Source organism: Colobus angolensis, unplaced genomic scaffold (assembly GCF_000951035.1).
Source record: "Colobus angolensis palliatus isolate OR3802 unplaced genomic scaffold, Cang.pa_1.0 Scaffold3, whole genome shotgun sequence".
In the NCBI taxonomy this organism is placed as follows: domain Eukaryota; kingdom Metazoa; phylum Chordata; class Mammalia; order Primates; family Cercopithecidae; genus Colobus; species Colobus angolensis.
Window position 1 is genome coordinate 18,384,258 of NW_012116265.1, and position 19,275 is coordinate 18,403,532.

Here is a 19,275-nt window from a genome sequence, read left to right on the forward strand (position 1 = left end):
AAACCCGGGAGGCGGAGCTTGCAGTGAGCTGAGATCCGGCCACTGCACTCCAGCCTGGGCGACAGAGCGAGACTCCGTCTCAAAAAAAAAAAAAGTCCTTGGCTGCCCTGTGGTCTTCCAGGAGAAAGCTGGGTCTCAGTTTTGGTGACCCACACACAACACAACACAAGATCCCTGAGCTGCTCACATTCTTCCAATCATAGAGCTGACCGTCTGCCTCCTGGGCTGCATGGAGAGGGGGCCACCTGGCCAGATACCCTGGACAAGGGCTGACTCGAGGCCAGACCTTCCTCCAGACGCAGAGCCAGGTCCTGAACTCTTGACCATGGTGAGCTCCATCAGCAGCAAATGGGAATAGGGAGCTTGGGCCCGGGTCCTGGCTGGGTGACCCTCAGTGACTCGATTTCCCTATTCAGCTCCAGTTGCCTCACTTTAAAACAGAAAGACTGGACCAAAATAATGATTCTCAACCCCATCCACACACTGGGGTCCCCTGGGGAGCTTCAGCAATCCTAATGCCTGATTTTGATCTAATAGGTCTAAGGTGTAACCTGGCTCAATTTATATGAGAAAGGTGGATAGAAACCAAATAAAAAAAAAAAATAGCCCAGCTTAACTTAACGAACATGTATTTGTTTATTTATTTTTTGAGACAGAATCTCTCTCTGTTACCCTGACTGGGAGTGCAGTGGTGCAATCTCAGCTCACTGCAACCTCCGCCTCCCTGGTTCAAGCAATTCTCACTACCTCAGTCTTCTGAGTAGCTGGGGTTACAGGTGCCTGCCAACACACCCGGCTAATTTTTTGTATTTCTAGTAGAGGCAGGGTTTCACCATGTTGGCCAGGCTGGTTTTGAACTTCTGACCTCAAGTGATATGCCCGCCTCAGCTTCCCAAAGTTCTGGGATTACAGGCGTGAACCACCTGTGCCCGGCCAATAGCTTTTATTGAATACTTCCGTGTGCCAATCACTCTTTTAAGTATTTCACGGTTATCATTACATTTGATATTTTCAACAAACTTGTGTGGTAGATAATATTATCTCCGTTTTACAGAAGAGGAAAAACTGAGGAACAGAGAAGTTAAGTAACTGGCTCAAGGTCATGCAGCTTGGAAGTTGCAGCACTGGTGCTTGAACTGAGGCACTCTGGCTTCTGAGTCTGTGCCCTCCATCCTTTCTTGCCTTTAAAGTCTGTTTAAACGTTATGCTGTTTGACAGTTCTCTCCTGTGAGATAACTCCTCAGCCTGGTTGGCTTTCCAATTTTATCTTTCCTCTTTTCCCACCTCAGGCAAATCCCTCGCCTGTGGGGTCACTTGATGCCACCTACCTCTATCATGAACCACAAGCAGCTTGGGGGTAGCTAAGGAAGAGACTTCCTGGGGGTGTGGGAACATTCTGGGAAATCCCCTACTGGAGGGGCTTAGGTGGGGGTCACTCAAAGAGTGCTTCAACAATGGGGAATCCCCAGGCAGTTCCCTCACCCACAGGGAGCCATTAGGAACGAAGACCAAGGACAAGGCTGGCATTTCCTAGCTGGGCTCTGGCCGGGACTCTCCAGACACTCTGAGCAGGGCGGAGGCTTCCTCCCTGCAGCTCCAGTTTAGTGTCTTGACCTTCTCTTTGCATTTTCTAATCACGATTTCCAGAAGGGTGAAAATAGTCCCTGTGTATTTTCTCCTCAACAGGACATGTAGTCATTTATTGGCAGAGTGACCTTTTGGCTTCCACCCACTCTTAAGTGGCATTCGAAGTTTATCCCTCACACCCAGATATATGTTCGGGCTCCCTCAGTTACCAGCCCCTGTACGTCACATGCAGAGGGTGGAGCCTGCCATTCCTGGAGCAGGCTTCCGACTGAAAAGTATGACTCTTCCCAAGCTGGGGGAGGATCTAGGCCCACATCTCCCACCATTCCTGGGGAAATCCACCCCAACTGCTGCCTCTCACTTTATGAAAGGAGAAGAGGAATCACCAAACCACAGATCTTTGCGCTGAATAATGCACGTGTGTGATTCTGGAGGAAACTTCACTTTCATGTCTTAGAGCTGAAACTCTAGGGCCATAAGCAACTTTGTCATTAACAGATGTTTGGCCACATCAGCCATGCCCTCAGGGCCTGTCTAGTCGCAGCGTTAAAAGGCTATTGCCTGGTCCCTGGTTTTCAAGACTATCATTTCATTGCCCTCAAATGTGAAATAACTATAGGTTGGTTCATTCAGCGTCCATCCCAAACCCCTCCTCCTTTGCCTTCCTCTAGGAAAACTGGGAACAGAATTGCTAAAAACAAAAAAAAACAAAAAAAATCCAGCTTACCTTGTAGCTAGGGGTAGCTGTGTGACAGAACTCTGACCAAAGATACGTAAGCAGAAGTACCTGATGGGTGGGAGGGAGGTGGAGGCAGAGCTTCCCTTCCTACTAAAAAGGCACAGCCTGCTCACTCATAAGGACAAAGACCTCCTTCCGTTAACATAGACTGATGCCCAGAGGCCTGGCACCCATCTCACAGTCTAGAGAGCGAAAGCCTCATACTGAGGATGGCTGCTCAGAGAGAAGGAGCTTGGTTCTTCCTTGCTCTAGCCTGGTGTCTCTCCACTTTTGAACTTGTTACATGAAAAGTAGGCCATGATTTGTTGATTCCTGTATTTGATGGCTGGTCTATCACTTGTCTCTGAATGCATGCAATCTTGGCTGATACTGATGCTTCAGGTTACAAAGGTTACCACTAGCAAGGTTATCAATGTTCAAAACCAAACAACAAAACAAATAATAACTGCCGTCAAAGCAAGGGTTTGAATAGTTTGTTTTGTTTTAAGCCATCAGGCCACTGTATCTGACAGAGTATCTGGGTACTTACCCACATAATTGCCCCACACTCACTCCACACATTCTGCTCACTCCACACATTCTACTCACTCCACACATTCAGGTACAGACCTGATAGGCTGAAAATGCACTGCTTCTGATTCTCAACCCTGGCTGTGCACACTGCCAGCACCCGGAGTCTTAAACAGCCTGGATTCCTGGATGCCAGACCCCTAGAGGTTCCAATTTAATTGTTCTGGAGTGGTTGCAAGCATCAAGACTTTAAAAGTTCTTCCTAAGTGAGCCTAATGTGCAGCAAGTCATGTTCATAGTGGATTCCTTTTAAAAATAACGTAAGGCCAAGTGCAGTTGCTGTAATCCTAGCACTTTGGGAGGCTTCTTTGGCAGGAGGGTCATTTGAGCCCAGAAATTTGAGACCAGCCTGGGCAACATAGTGATACCCAATCTTTACAAAAAAATTAAAAGTTAGCTAGGCACAGTGGCACACACCTGTAGTCCCAGCTCTTTGGGCCAAGGTGGGAGGATCATTTGTGCCTGGGAGGTGGAGGCTGCAGTGAGCCATGATTGCACCACTGCACTCCAGCCTGGGGAAAGAGTGAAACTTTGTCTCAAAATAATAATAATATGACATAACTATGTAGTGTTTGATTTTATTACATTTGTGTTGTATTTTTACATATTTTCATTTATTTTATCATTGATAGTATAATATTTGAAAATTTAAAGAGTTGGGAGACTATTTCTAGTTTAAAAAATTTTCTAAAACACAATGTCCATTTAAGCACACTACTATTATATTCTTCAATTGATGAAAACAATTCTAAATGGTCCAGTACAGTTCATTCATATAATGGAAAGGCAAGAGCTCAGGGATCTATTCATGTTTCAGTAATTATAACTTTAACCGTTTCTTTGCCCTTTACATTGCTGAGCTCTGTGAGGGCAGGAGCTATTATTGTCTTCACTGTTTTGTCCTCAGTGACAAGGACAGTGCCTGCCACAGAGTAAGTGTTCGATCAAATCCCGTTGCTTGACTGCCAACTTATAATCTGGAATAATTTTCCAAAATCTGAGATGTGCCTATGAAGAAGGGTCAACTGAGTAAATTTGTGACGTCCATGAGAACTCCCAGAGAGTGATTAACGTACCACTCAAACACTTTAACAGCTTCTACTCTGTAACTCTGGGATGCTTCCAAATGAATCCAAGAGATTCATTTTTTCAAAAGGCCTAAGTCAAACCTCTGTTTATTCCCCAAACCGAACCAATAGGGTAGGAGTGGCAGAATTACAACCATTTTAAGAACTTCGTCGTGTCATTTTCGTAGTTCAAATTTTACCTTCCCCATTCATACCCAACAAAGGAGACTTGACCAGTTGTGAAAGGCCAACCCCCTGAAACTATTGATATCCTTAAAGAGTTTATAAGCAACCAGAAAGAAGAACGTCTGTGTTCCTGTAGGATAACATATCTGATTGTTTCTAGGAAAAGGCCGGCCTCTCTGCATTAGACAAACGAACAGTGTAAAACAAAAAATGACAATATTGCTTTGTTCTTACATTTGCCCTCTCAATTAAACTGTCAAACAGCCCAGTGAGGTGCTATTGCGTCTCACCTTATGATCTGAGTTTAGGTTCAGAGAAATCCCCCCAGGCATTGTTTGAATTAGTTGGGTCCCCACCACATGCCCCATCCAGTTCCTGCTCCTAGCAGCACAATTGCCTATTTTATTTTATTTTATTTTATTTTATTTTATTTTATAGACAGGATCTTGCCCTGTTGCCCAGGCTGGAGTGCAGTGGCGCTATCACAGCTCACTGCAACCTCGACCTCTTGGACTCAAGCAAACCTCCCGCCTCAGCCTCCCTAAGTAGATGGGACCACAGGTGCGTGCCTGGATATTTAAAAAACAATTTTTTTGTAGAGATGGAGTTTCGCTACGTTGTTCAGGCTGGTCTCCAGCTCCTGGCCTCAAACAATCTACCCAACTTGGCCTCCCAAAGTGCTGGGATTACAGGTGTGAGCCACTGTGCTCAGCCCCACAATTGCCGTTATTACTGAGCTCCTCCTTACTCCCTTATGGTCTTGAACTTGATCTCCGCCCTACCAGGCACTTTTCTGACCTTTGCCTGGCCTCCCAGCTTGGCCTCAAGGCTCTCTAGGCTGAGATCACCCTCTCCCCAGATCTTTCCAATCTCCTCTTTGATTCACCTTTGATCTCAAACGCCAGGGCTTCAGGAAGGCCTCCCCTGATCGCTGCCCCAATCTCCTCCCTTAGACACTTTCCACATTGCATGATTTCATCTTCTTTGAAGCACTTTACATGTCATGTGATTAGTGTGTTTATTTGTTTGTTTTCCAGCCTGACTTCCAACTGACTGTAAGGTTCATGAAATCAGAGACTCAATCTGTCCTGTCCCTGCAATATTCTCAGTGCCTAGAACAAACTGTACCTGGCTGATAAATATTTGTTGAATAGATGAATCACTTCTGCTGATCTCAGCTCTAGTACTGATAATATGGCCTTTGCTTTTTATAATTTTCTGTGTCACACTACTATCTTAATGATAACACATATTCTTATGCCAGCTGAGTACCCTATTTTAGTTACAGGGTCCTCAGTTGCAGGAAATCACATTTTGGTCATAGGAATCCAGTCCTCTCTGCTTGACTCTGAACTTTATCACTTCTTCTGAGTTTTCATGAGAGCTCCATGTCATGTTTCTTGGTTTCCCTGTCTAGGGTGACCAGACATTTACTGGTACACCTGTTGTCTTGGTGTAATATTTACAAGTTCCATCTTCCACTCTCAAAGTATTGCTTTTTGGGGTATAAATTATAAGGTCTCCTAACAAAACCTGATCCCCAAATTTGAGCTCAATAATATCCTCCCTGTCCTTGTACTTGATGTCCTCCAGAGTTCCTTCAGCTCTCTGGCTATTTTCTTCTGTTTCTTTAAAAATAAAAAAAATGGTATAACTACATTAAAGATATTTTTTAAAAGTTAAAAACACCTATGATCCTAGTCCCTTAACACAGCTGTTTTCATTTACACACATTGCGATCTCATCCTTTTTTTTTTGAGACAGGGTCTCACTCTATCACCCAGTCCAGAGCACAGTGCTCACTGCAGCCTCAACCTCCTGGGCTCAAAAGATCCTCCCACCTCAACCTCCAGCGTAGCTGGGTGCAAGCTACTGCGCCTGGCTAATTATTTTTATTTTTTGTAAAGACAGGATCTCACTATGTTGCTCAGCTTGGTCTCAAGTCATCCTTCTGCCTTGGCCTCCCTATGTGTTGGAATTACAGGCATGAACCATCCCACTTGGCTGTCTCATCCTTTTGAACAAACATGCATACTTATTTTTACAAAATTCCAATCACAGTACACATACAATTTGTATTTTGTTTTCTGTCATAACTTTATCACATCTACATAGTGAACATAAATTTTAATGACTACATCATCAAATTGATGATCCACAATTTACTTAAAGTGGTCTTCTAACGTTGGACATCTTGGTTGCTATCAAATTGTCACTATTAAAAATAACGCTGAGATGAACATCTTGATGCACACTGGGTTTTGTCTCTGTTCGATGATTTCCTTGGATAAATTCTTAGGAACGAGATGAATGAGGCAAAGGAGGCATTCAATCTTCCCAATCCTGAGAAGTGTTACTGAAAAAGGGTCATGTCAAATATATAATGTCACCAGTAGCATATGCTTCTATCCATTTAGCTACAACCTCACTGGCATTTAGGTGTTATAATTTTAAATAATTTACTTGTTGCCAGTTGACTTTATGAAGGCTTCTTAATTTCATGTTAATGTTACAAGTTGTCAGGTATTAAGGAGAAAGAACAACTTTCCATGTGTCTGTCTCCGTAGTGTAGCATTCTTAACTAGGACTGATTTTGCATTTTCAGGGACATTTAGCAAGTTCTGGAAATATTTTTGGTTGTCAAGCCAAGCAGGGTGAGGGGGCGTTCTACTGGCATCTTGTGGGTAAATTTTATATTTTACAAGGCACAGGACAACCCCCAACAACAAAGAATTATCGAACTCGAAGTGTCAATTCCACTGGGGTTGAGAAACCTTGCCTTAATATGTATCGTTTTCATAATCAGAATCGGAAATTAGGGTATTTTCATTTTGGTAGGAAAAATATTATGTAAGCTTTCTGTTTATAGCCTCTGCCCACTTGGAGTCCTGATGTTTTGCTTTATAAGATTTTCTTTCTGTAGCACAAATATTAAACCTTCATTTATTTAATTTGATGCAAATGTTTTCCCCAATATGCCACTGCCCTTTTAAATTTTGGATTGCAACTTTAAAATCTCTTTTAAACAAAGAAACATTTCCACTTCGGCCACTGTCAAGCTTAGACTCACTCTTTTTCTGGTCTCTTGTTGTGTAGCCGTATGTTTTAGAGCTGATGAGTGCCTAGACAGTTCAAGTGTTCTGGTTAATGGCCTGCTTCTTGGCCCACCTTAGCAAAAGGCCTTATGTAAACACCTGCCTAGTAAAGCTCTGTTCAGCAAAGTGGCATGAAACAAAAGCAGACTGGTGGGAAGGCAAGAGGTTTGGCTCTTGGGTGTCATCCGTTTCCTCATTGGAAACATGGCAGGTCACCCTAGAAGATCTCTGAGTTCCCACTTAATTCTGAAATTTTATCAACAAGGTAGTATGACTATTAGGATTGTTATTCACTCCAGAAGCCATCATGTGAACCCATGGTGGAACCCTCTACAGATATCTCACAGTCTGAAGGGGACTTTGTACTGTGGACCCAACCCACCCCTCCTAGGAAGCAGAGGACTAGATTAAGTTCAACAGAGGAGACTAAGAAAACCTCTGAGAAGCTTGCACAGGGGCACTCTGGGGAGACTGTCCCATTCTGCTTACGAGAAGGAAGTCTGGGTGCTGCTGAGAATAGCTCCATCAAGACATCTGCTGAACAGGCAGCTGTCAGTTTGTGACCTAGGACCATCATCCTATGTAGACAGGTTTTTTTTTTTTTTTTTTTTTTTTGAGATGGAGTCTCACTCTATTGTCCAGGCTGGAGTGCAATGGCGGGATCTCAGCTCACTGCAAGTTTCGCCTCCCAGATTCACGCCATTCTCCTGCCTCAGCCTCCCGAGTAGCTGGGACTACAGGTGCCGCCACCATGCCCGGCTAATTTTTTGCATTTTTAGTAGAGATGGGTTTCACCGTGTTGGCTGGCATGGTCTTGATCTCCTGACCTTGTGATCCACCTGCCTCGGCCTCCCAAATAGTCATTCTTTACAGCATTAAGACCAGCATGGAGCTGGACTCCCAATTTCCAATATGCCTCCCAAAAGTAGCCACACCGACCTGTCATCGGTAAGACAAGCAGTTAGGGGTGGTGGATTCCTTGATGTGTTTTCCCTCCCTAAAATAGCCTAATTTTTAAAATTCTGATTTTTAAAATGGTACCCATTCATTATAATAAAAAAGAGAGAAAAGGACCAAGAATAAGATGAACTACCCAAACTCAACTACTCATAACTGCTATTAGCATTTTGGAGAATATCCTTCCAGACACCTCTTTATGCATGCAACCATGCCCAAAACCCACACATTTTACATGAAAGGGTTATACTTTGCATGCGCTTTGTAATTTGCCTTTTTCACTTAATGCTACATCACTGACATCTCTCTATGTTGATAAATACAGGTCTACATAATCATGTTTAGTACCAGCATAAATTTTTTTATTGTATGAATATATCATAATATGCTTCATCTGCTGTTGTCAGCCACCTGTCAAGTTTTATAGCATTGAAAAAGTATTTACTATTCACAGATAATGACGAACTAAACATCTTTGTAAATTATTTTTTCTTCAAACTCTGTTGTGTCAAAAGTAATACCTGTGAAAGATGTTAGAAAATGTTTCAGTTGATATATTGTATCATTTGATATGCCAATTGTACCTATCTACATATAGTACCTATCTATATTGATATCATGATCTATATGACATATATGATATCAATTGTAGAATTGATATACTGTATGGAAAGTAAACATGTCTTTACTTTCTTGACCAGGCCTGATGATGGCTGGGGGATAGTGTAGATTTGGGAGGCTGTTGCTTAAAAAACAAAAAAATAAATTCATGAAGAGATTCAAGGAAAATATAGGTTAGGGAAGATGAATACATCTGCATCAGAGTTTGAAGAAAGAGGCAGTAAAACTTAATGGTTAGGAAAATGGGTTCTGAAGTCAGACAGACCTAGTCACAAGCTGTGTCATCTCCATCAAGTTAATTAATGCAAGGAATTATAAAATACGACTTTTATGCAGATTAAATGAGATGCTGCAGGGAGAGCACTTGAAGCACAGTCGTTAATACATAGTCATTTGTTCAATTAACATGGTTTTCTCTTAAAAGAAATTCATAGCAATGGAGACAGAAGAGTCGCATCTCTTTCCATGAGTGGTTCACTGATGGTTCACTAAATAAGTCCTACTTTGAACTTTTTAAGGGTGGAACTAGCCTGAACATTCCTGACCTGTGACTTCTCTGTGCCAGCGAACTTTATGGCATGGTCTCCCAGAGACAGCAAAAGAATTCTGGGAGTGAAATAGGACCGTAAGCATCCTTCTCTGCCTCCTCAGAAGGCCAAGAACAATAATGCTACCCTAACATCTTTTCCTCCATTACTTGATGTTCCTCCCATTGTAAATACCGTATTTCTCACCATGTTAGCTCAAAGCTTCATTTAATGCATAATTTATACTCATTACTTTTCTGTCATATATGACAAAGCACATCCCTGGAACCTGTAAACCTCTCTTTTTTCTTAAACAGATGTGAGACTCCTTCAGGAGGCAGCCCCAGGCAAGCACCTGGCCCACTTCCATCTAAAAGAGTACCTAAATCTCGAGCTTTCAAACTTGGCTGTTACTCTCACTTGCTTTCAGCTGCATCCACCAGGCCAGATTTGACTTGTCAACAGCTCGGCTCAGGGCTAACACTGCTGTTTGCCACTGCTCCCGGTAACTCTGCTAATTTTAGCCTTTTCATGAACAAAGCTTCTTAATTGACCTCAGCTCTCTTTTCCACTGATCCTCCTCGCCTTTGACTTGAAATCCTTCCAGTTGTACAGCACCACATAGCCACTACCAACCAACCAGGATGGCTACACAAAGGGAACGGATTCACCATCTTTTATCATATAGTATTGTGGACCTTAGAATCACTCAAATCCCAACCTACAGTTGGTTCTCCCAAGGGCTGAGATATTTATGTATGATGTTCAAAAGATAATGTCAAGATTGAATACTCTTCCATGTCATGATGGAAGATTATTAAATGTTTGATGTCAGAATTAGAAAAGAAATCATCCTAATGCATGTGTGGTAGTGATCAATGTTGAGAATTTTGATAGCTATATTACAAAGATAAAAGCATGTGATAAAAAATCCCAAACTGTATAAAAGGTAAAGAATGCAAAGTATTTCCCTCTTACGTTCGATCTTTAGTCCTACTTTTCAGAAATAAATATCATTAACAATGTTTTATAATCTATTTGAAAACGTTTGCATTTGCACTTATGCATATATGGACCTTTTTCTTTTTATTAAAAACAGAAGGGGCTGGGCGCTGTGGCTCACACCTGTAATCCCAACGCTTTGAGAGGCCAACGAGGGCAGATCGCTAGAGCTCAGGAGTTCGAGATTAGCCTGGGCAATGTAGCGAGATCCTGTCTCTAAAATCAAACAAACAAACAAATACATAAATAACATTAAATTTAAAAACTAATGGGAGCCAACAATGGACTATATTTATAGTTTTTTAATTTAAAAGTACAGAAACTTGATAATCTTTCCAGATTAGCACATTCAGATGTAACTCATTATTTTCACATCTCTACAATATTCCACAGAATGGACAATGACTTCTTGAATCCCTTATCGATGAATTTTTTTTAGCTTGTATTCAGTCTTTCCTATAAGAAACAATGCAGCAATGATTATCTTTACATGTACAGAACTGTATGATCTATGGATTTGCTTGTGAATACACTCCTGGATGTCAAATTGCTGAGTCACAGGGTATGTGCACGTATAATTTAGATGGACGTGGGCAAATTGCCCTCTACCGGGGTTATGCAGGCTCTACTACTAGCTGTGTGTGATGGTGCCTGCTTCTCCATTGCCTTGGCAACATTGGGTATCAACAACATGTTTCACCTTTGCCAGCCTCACTGCTGCTTTCATTGGCATTTTCCTAACTAAATAAGGTCTACCATCTTTTCACACATTTATTTGCCACTTAGTTCTCTTTTCTGTAAATTACCTATTCATAGTCATTGTTCATTTTTCTTTTGGGTTGTTAATCATTTCCTATTCATAAGAACTCTCTCATATAGTAAGTAAACATACCTTTTTTGGTCATATGTGTTAGACAGATATTTTTCTTCAGTTTGTCATTTGCCTTCAGTTTTGCATACAGTATTTTGATCTATATAGCCACTTTTACTTTTTATGAATAAAAATAATGTATATCAATCTTTTCCTTTACGGCTTCAGGGTTTTAGGTTTTATTTAGAAAATAATTATTCATTCCAAGATACATTGTTAATGGTTATTTGTCTTTTCAAGTTTCTTTAGCTTCCTTTTTAAAAAAAATTTAACATTTAATCTGTGTGTATGTGTGTTGTATAAGAAATGAAGGATCCAGCTTTTTTTTTCCTCCCCCAAGTGACTAGCCAATTGTCTCAACTCTGTTGAATAATTCAGCTTTCTCTTATTGGTTTGAAATGCCATCCTGGTCATTTTGTATTAATTAATTTATTTATTTTGAGATGGAGTCTCGCTCTGTCACCCAGGCTGGAGTGCAATGGTGCGATCTCGGCTCACTGCAACCTTTGCCTCCCGAATTCAAGTGATTCTCCTGTCTCAGCCTCCTGAGCAGCTGGGATTACAGGCATCTGCCACGACACCCAGATAATTTTTGTAAATTTTTTAGTAGAGACAGGGTTTCACCATGTTGGCCAGGCTGGTCTTGAACTCCTGACTTCAAGTGATCCACCAGCCTCAGCCTCCCAAAGTGCTGGGATTACAGGCATGAGCCACCGTGCCCAGCCCATTTTGTATTTATACGTGTGTCTTAGGAGTTGAAATATGTATTTGGGTCTTAAAATCTGGATTTGTTTTTGGGTCTGTTTCCATATTCTATCCTGTTCAATGTTCTGTCTTTTCCACATTGTTTTGATTTCTGTATTTGTGTTTCACTTTAATATGTTGGTCAGTTAATCTTTTTTCATTACTCTTATTCTTCAGAATTTTCCTGGCAATTGTCGTATGATTTTTTCACTGGACACTTAGAATAGCTAATCCAGTTCTTGCCCAAATCCCAGAAAACCCTATTGGGTTTTTATTGGAATCACATTAAATTTATCAGTTAATTTAAGGAAAATTGCTAACTTTACATAGGTATATCTTTACAATTATTTGAATCTTTTTAAAGTCATTTAGGATACTCTTCATAACTTTTGTTAAATTATTCCTTCCTTCCATTTGTTGCTGTCATTGGTATTATAAACGGGACCTTTCCTTCCATTAATTTCCTAATTGGTTGTGTTTTGTTTATAGGAACGTTATTACATTTGTTTTAATTTTAGAAGCTGACTGCATTCTCTTATTATTTCAATAATTTTTCAACTGATTATCTTAGATCCATTTATTAGCTATTGATATCTTTTAGAAACTAACTGGTCAAGTTATGCCTTTCTCATTTTTAATCAACGTCTGTACTATATATAATGAACCCTATAGTTGTCTGCAGGAGAAAAGGAACTAAGTGCAATGGGTGCTTGCGTGAGATGCTCAACAAAAGGAGAATTAAAACAGAATTAGATTGTTCGTTGATGTCACGATTATGAAAGGAATCACCTGATCCATTTTATGTCAGAGATAGTCAAGGCCAGGAATTTATAACACAATCATAAAAAGAGGCTCTCTCCCTACTCTGTCAATTTTTAAAGCAATCAATGTACAATGTCTTGGTGCCAGCTATTTATAGGACAGATACTGAGATGTTGAATAGTAAGCATCCCACACTCTCACTAGAGGAACAAGATAATTGTTTCAGTATTTTAAGGTTGATAATAGTGACAGCAGTTGAAACTGAGAAAATATCCCAGTGTGTATGAAGCTAGAACCCTGATAGGAATGTGGTCCTTGTTTGATATGGTACTCTCAGTAGCTCCCAAGCCCTCATCTGTAAAGCACTGGCAGGCGAGTCCTATGACCATGTCTGAGGGCCAGAGAACAATCCCAGCATGCGGAACCAAGCATGGAAAGGAGTCAAGTGCAAACCACACACTGAACCCTGACACTGGTGGTAAACCAGAAGACTTTTCACCTGAATCTCAGACATAATTAAGAGGATAATGGATGGAGAAGATGGGTGATTGCCATCTCGGAGGAAAGGAAGATTTCAAACCACAGCTAAATCTTGATGGTGGCAGATTGAACACGTTGCTGCCAAAAGCTTCTACCTGAAGCCAAGAAACATAAGTTGCACTGGCGGCAGTCCGCAGGCTTGCTGTGTCAACTCTGCTGTGACCCACTCATCAGGCAAAAGGTGAAGACGATGCTGTGGTGCTCAAAAGAAAGCAGTGGGGGAGGAATCTGTGTTCAGATGTGGGGAAGATGGGAACATTCCAGAGACTGAGGCTGGGGTGTGGCTATGGATATGCTGATTATATGACTTGGGGCTCTGTGAACCCTCAAGCTCCAGAGATTATCCTAATGTCACATGACTTGTATAATTAGATGAGCTGACTCTTTGGGCTCTGACATTTGTCTTGGAGAGGGAGAGAGCTGAGTTAGTGCTGGAAGCCTTGCCACAGCAAAGACACATCTGTGTCACCCCATTAATATGTCCACAAGGGGTTGGACTAAGACCAGTAAGTTGAATTTACAGGGAGGCAGGGGTGCAGCTTAACATAGGGAAGACTCTTCTGTTCATAAATTAGGAGACAGGAAGATCTCTAACCCTAGAAGTGACCAGACATACAAGGGGACCATTGGCTGGAGGTGTAGCAGAGAAGTCTGAAGCATCAAGCTTATGTCTGAACTTTAAAGCCTTTAAGAAACCTTTCAACCCTTAGCTTCTGTGATTAAATATACATAAAATGGATATATGTTTATATATATAATATGTATATGTGTATAATTTGTGATTATTTATCTTGCTTCTTATAATAATTATTATTACCCTTATTATACTTAAATGTTTGCATATTTATGAATGACAGGCATTGTGTTGGGTTCTTTAAATGCACGACCTGTGTAGGGTAGTTACTGTCATTTTCCACTTTCTGGATAAGGAAACCAAGTCCAAGGGAGGCCAAGAATATCTCTGTCACACAGATAGGCAGCAGGGCTGGGATTCAATCCCTGTTCTGACTGCCAAGCTGCTGAACTATATACTCACTCTCCACTTAAGAAAACAAGTACACACTGACAAAGCTTACAGCAGTTTGCCAGTCTCAGGACACTGTCTACTTGTACACAAGGAAGATTTTATCCTTTTAAATTTTGATTGGTCTGTTTGCTTGCTCTAAAGAATACTGAATCAGAATTAGCCTCTGATAGAGAAAGAGGTAAGGATCATAGATGTTCAAGCTTAAGATGGTAAACCAGAATGTGGGGACACAACGAAATCACAGAGAACGTACAAGCAGCAGGGCCACCAACAACTTGACATTCGGACTGTTGAGCACAGTTAGTACAGACTTTCTGTTCATTCTTTCTTTCCAAAAAGTTAACAAATAGTTGTGAACTTGATGTTAGTGTGCAATGGAGGGTATGCTGAATACATTTCAAATAAAACCCAAGCACCCAATCAGAGCTGTTGGTGCAGTCTGCTCTGTTTCTTATAAAGCTAAAAGATGCATTCTTTCCCCTAAAACTACATCTTACTTACTTATTCTTGATACGGTTAACACAGCTATTCTAACTGGCTGGTTATCATACTAATCTTCCAAATAAGTACAAGCTTATTCATTTTTGGTGCCAAGTGCACTTTTTCCATGGAAAGGAATTGCTAGGCTCTTAGACGTAAGGGAATGTTTCTGGAGGAAGGGCAGGAAGGTAGAATTGCTAGGGAAGGGGATGAGGGGATGGAGAGAAAGAAACGAAGAGTTGGTTGAACAAGAACCATACTGGGGGCAGAGTGAAGAGAGGTAAGGTGGTAAGGTATGAGCAATGAGGAGAAAGCAGTACTTTATGAGGGGCACAGCCAGAACCTAGAAACACCATCTAGGGCTCTGGCCACTGGTGGAACTGCAGTCCAGCACTGCTCAAGGCCCCGGACTGCTCAAGCCAGATGTCAACGCTTTCTCTAGAAAAATTTGGAACTAGAGGCAACTCAACTAGGACGGTGATCATCCCAGATAAGTGCACTTGAAATAGAATGTTTCACAGACCCCTTGGGGTAGCATTAAAGACAGAAATTTCAAAATAAGACTTTAATAATGCTCTGAAAAGAGAAATCCAGTGCAGTGCCCTGTGGACCTCCTTGTGTCAAATGCAGGGCATTTGGGTGTCTGCCAAGGGATGCGACTACATGTGGTCCTTGCACTGCAAGATAATGGGCCATCCCCAAAGTACTTGATACCTTCTAAATTGTTTCCTAATACAGCTCTGCCTTCTCCTTTCTTCATCCTTCTCATGAAGGATGGAGCACCATGGAGCACTCTCTGGCTGCCCCATCCCTGAGCAAGTGGTTCTGCCTTCAGCTCAGCCTCTGGGCTTCCCACACTCAACTCACCTACCCCTTGAGCCCTCCTGGAGTAGAAAGGCCCATTTCTCTGTTCAGCCTCCTGGCCCATTCCCTGCTACAGAGCCTTCTATTTTTTTTTTGAGACGAAGTTTCAGTCTTGTCATCCAGGCTTGAGTGTAATGGTGCGATCTCGGCTCACTGCAACCTCTGCCTGTTCAAGTGATTTTCCTGCCTCAGCCTCCCAAGTAGCTGGGATTACAGGCTTGCATCACCACACCTGGCTAATTTTTTGTATTTTTAGTAGAGACGTGCTTTCACCATGTTGGCCAGGCTGGTCTCAAACTCCTGACCTTAGGTGATCCACCCACCTTGGCCTCCCAAAGTGGATTACAGGTGTGAACCACCATGCCCGGCCTACAGAGCCTTCTTAAAGCACTTGCAGGAGAGCTTCCCTTCCCCACCTTACCCCACAGCCCTCACCCTCCACTAACCTGCCCCACATACACAACCCCATGCAATCCTCCTTTGAAGGATTCTGTGCCTTCAAAACTATGGTCCAAGGGTTCCCAGATGGTGGAGGGCAAAGCCTAAAGCTCACGAGGATGAAGATTGATCTGAACACTTACCAGGTGCAGGGTGTCGGCCTTCTGTGTCTGCCTCTGTCGGCTCTTCTGGGCAGCGATACGATTTTTCTCCCTCCTCTGAACTCTTCTCACATCATCAGATGAGTCCTGGGAAGCAGAGACGGGAAGGATTACACGGGTCTGCTCCTCCCTTCTGAGCGAAAGCAAGCTCTGGTGGTGTATGGTATCCGTCCAGCCATCCTTCCATGCCTTCGTCTCCGCACAAACCCTCCATCCCCCTATTTACCAAAAGCCTGCACCCGAAGGAGAGCTCTTCTCCCTGCCTGGTTACACATCCCCAGGTCTCTGACTTTTTGGACCAAAAGCTACAGGAAAAAGGCAAGAGAACTTGAGGCCTCAATAGAGTTGTATTTGGCAAAAAAAAAAAAAAAAAAAGGTTAAGGCGATGAAGTGTGTTTTGTCACCTCTCCTCTGTAGGGCTGCTCCACTCTTGCCCTCTCACTTTTTGGCCTTCAGCCTCTTCTTGCTGTTCTTTTAGCTGTTTTCTTTTTCTCAAACTTTGTTGAGCGCCTACTGTATGCCAACCTCTGTGCAAGTGTTCTTTCAGAGGTGCTCTTGTTTAATTCCCTAATGCTGCGAAGTTGATATCATCATTTCCATTTTATATGTGAGGAAACTGAGGCTCTAAGAATGTGCCCAAGGACTCCCGGTCATCTGAGAGTGCTACATCTTCTGGTGCTGAGCCCGATGCCTTTCTAAGACCCTTCCCCCACTGCACCCCATGTGGTCTTCTGCTGCATTCCTGAGCTGAGGTGCATCCGAGATCTGCCTCCTCTTTCTCTCCGTTGTGCTCAGCCACTGTGACATTCCCCATGGCCCCAACACAATGCCTGGCACATCAATGCCAAAAAGAACGTTAAAGGTGGAGGTGACCTGGCTGTGATGGGTAGTAGATGGGTGCTTGGTAGGATAAGGGGATCTTTGTGTGTTCTCTAATTATGCCCAGAGATGGGCATGTCCTGTGCCTGGGCAGAGAGGTTAGCTCCAGTTCTCCCCCAGATGCTGCAGCATAGGTGTAGGAGTCTTGGCAACTCATGCCCTGTTCCCTCCCACATCCCCCACAGGCTAGAGGGGCACAGATCCAAGGGCAAAGCTCTGGGCTCACTGAGTACTGGGCTCACCAACATATCCAATACTTTCAGGCCATTGTGGTAGGAGGTCATTGGCATAGATAGGAAGGAAGTGCTCTTCCTCTAAGGGGGATGGGGTACCAAGTTGCCATGGAAGCCATGAGTAATTTCCTTCCTAAGAAGAGTACAAACTTCCAGGCAGTCAGAGCCACTCTGATACCATCTTGAGCAGAGGACTGGATTCTGTGCCTCCTAGAGGTCTCCATCCAGACTCATCCCAGCCTGCTGCTCTGTTACTAGAGGCTTAGGATAGATGCCCTATGCAATATTTATATACTTTTATTTTGGCTTCAGCATTTTGAAAGCCCTCCTGGATACCTGTGCTAAGGAAAGAATGCAGTTTTTAAAAGATGAAGGTGGAGAAAATTTTAACCCACAGATACATGTTGGATGAGTAAGAGGAGGACTTCCTACAGCAAGGGATGTCAAGAGTGTGGTGCAAGACAAAACCCTAGAAGCTGTGAGATGGGCAGGGCACTCCTTTTTTGGTAATCCTCAAGCTAAAACCTTTGGACTTGGAAGTTACAATCTAGACTCCAAATGCTCCCACAATCCCTATCTCAGTCTCTCTGGTTTCCCCAGAGCTAAGATGAACTACCAGCAAATGTCTTCCAACAAATTTCCAGAGCCACCTCCTCATTCATTTCCTTGCTCCTGTCCAGAAGCCACAGGGAGAGAGGTATTGGCTGGACCTCTAGCATCCCTCCTTGCTGGCTGTGCTAGCAACAGAGGCAATGCCCCAGTAGAGAGATCCTTCTATGCTAGCCTGGATTTCTCCTCCTCCTCCTCTTCCTCCTCCTCCTCCTTCTTCTTCCTCTTATTTATTTTTTTTTTTTTATTTAACTTCTCCCTGACCCGTTTTCTCTCTTTCCCTATTGGCTGTCTCCTGGGGAACTACATATCTAGGATTTGAGCTGTGTATGCCAGCAGCCCACTTGAAAACTCCTCTCACTTTTCTACAGCCTTGGAGAACAGAAGACTCTTTTCTCTGTGTTCTTTGATGTTCATCCTCCTCTTTGCTTCCTAGAAAGCTTTTTAGGGTGGCAACCTCAGTGAGGCAGAGGTGATAGGCAGCCTTGGAAAATGGAGAGAAAAACGGACTTTGGCAGAATAGGTGGAAGGAGGAGAATCTCTGCCAATATGCACAGCTTAGTAGCAAATTCCATGTCTTAAGTCTAACAGAGTGCCCATGCCACGAGCCACTTCCTCCATCCTCAGCTTCCTGGGCAGGACAAGGAAGCCTGGGTCTCTTTCCATCCCCCAGGAGAATCAGAAGGTAGGAGAGAGGAAAAGGAGGACTCTACCTGTTTGCCAGGGGGAGGAGAGCGGCTGAAGCTGGAGTCACTGCTGTCGGAGCTGTGAGGCATGGCTGAAATCTTCCGGGCTCTCACACTCAGCCCCAGGCACCTCTGGGCTCTCTTGTCACCAGCTGGGCTCCCTTCCTGACTTCTCCTGGGCCACCAGCCCACCACCCCCTACAGGTGCCTCCTCTGCCTGCCCTGTAGCCACCTCCGACCCCTGCGTCCTCCTCACTCTGGGGTGCAGAGGGACTGCTCCCCAAAGGGACATGTCGCTCGCTTTGGGGCTTGCACGCTCTCTCTCTCTCTTGTGGTTTCTGGTAACTCACGCTGGAAGTCACATGGGCGGAAACTTCAGCAAGTTAGAAGTTAGAGAGAAAAATACATATCTGGGAAAAGACCTACAGAATTATGTGAAAGAAAAAAAAAATACAGATACCTTCCGACAGTTTGAAAGACACAGCAGCCCTCTTCAATTGATGAAGATAAAAGAGAAAAACAGCCCAGGCAGGGAAAAACCCCAGCCAGAATTAGCAAGTCCGTCTTCTGTCAACATGGGCAGAGAGGAGAGGACAACCAGGAAAATGTTTCCATTGTCACACGACTTGA

At 43.1% G+C, this 19,275-nt stretch overlaps 1 protein-coding gene across 2 annotated transcripts in view; it reads right to left on the reverse strand.

Moving 5' to 3' along the window:
- Window positions 1-18,993, reverse strand: part of BATF (basic leucine zipper transcription factor, ATF-like) — a 24,380-nt gene extending 5,387 nt beyond the window's left edge. Inside the window, exons 1-2 of one of the 2 annotated variants that reach the window (XM_011949530.1) lie at window positions 18,673-18,993; window positions 16,221-16,325 (exon numbers count right to left, since the gene is read on the reverse strand). In XM_011949530.1, the coding sequence (XP_011804920.1) occupies window positions 16,221-16,325; window positions 18,673-18,735 (168 nt within the window). In that variant the 5' untranslated portion in view covers window positions 18,736-18,993. The remainder of the gene's footprint in view (window positions 1-16,220; window positions 16,326-18,672) is intronic. The other variant, XM_011949531.1, reaches the window with a different exon arrangement.
- Between the last annotated feature and the right edge of the window lie 282 nt (window positions 18,994-19,275).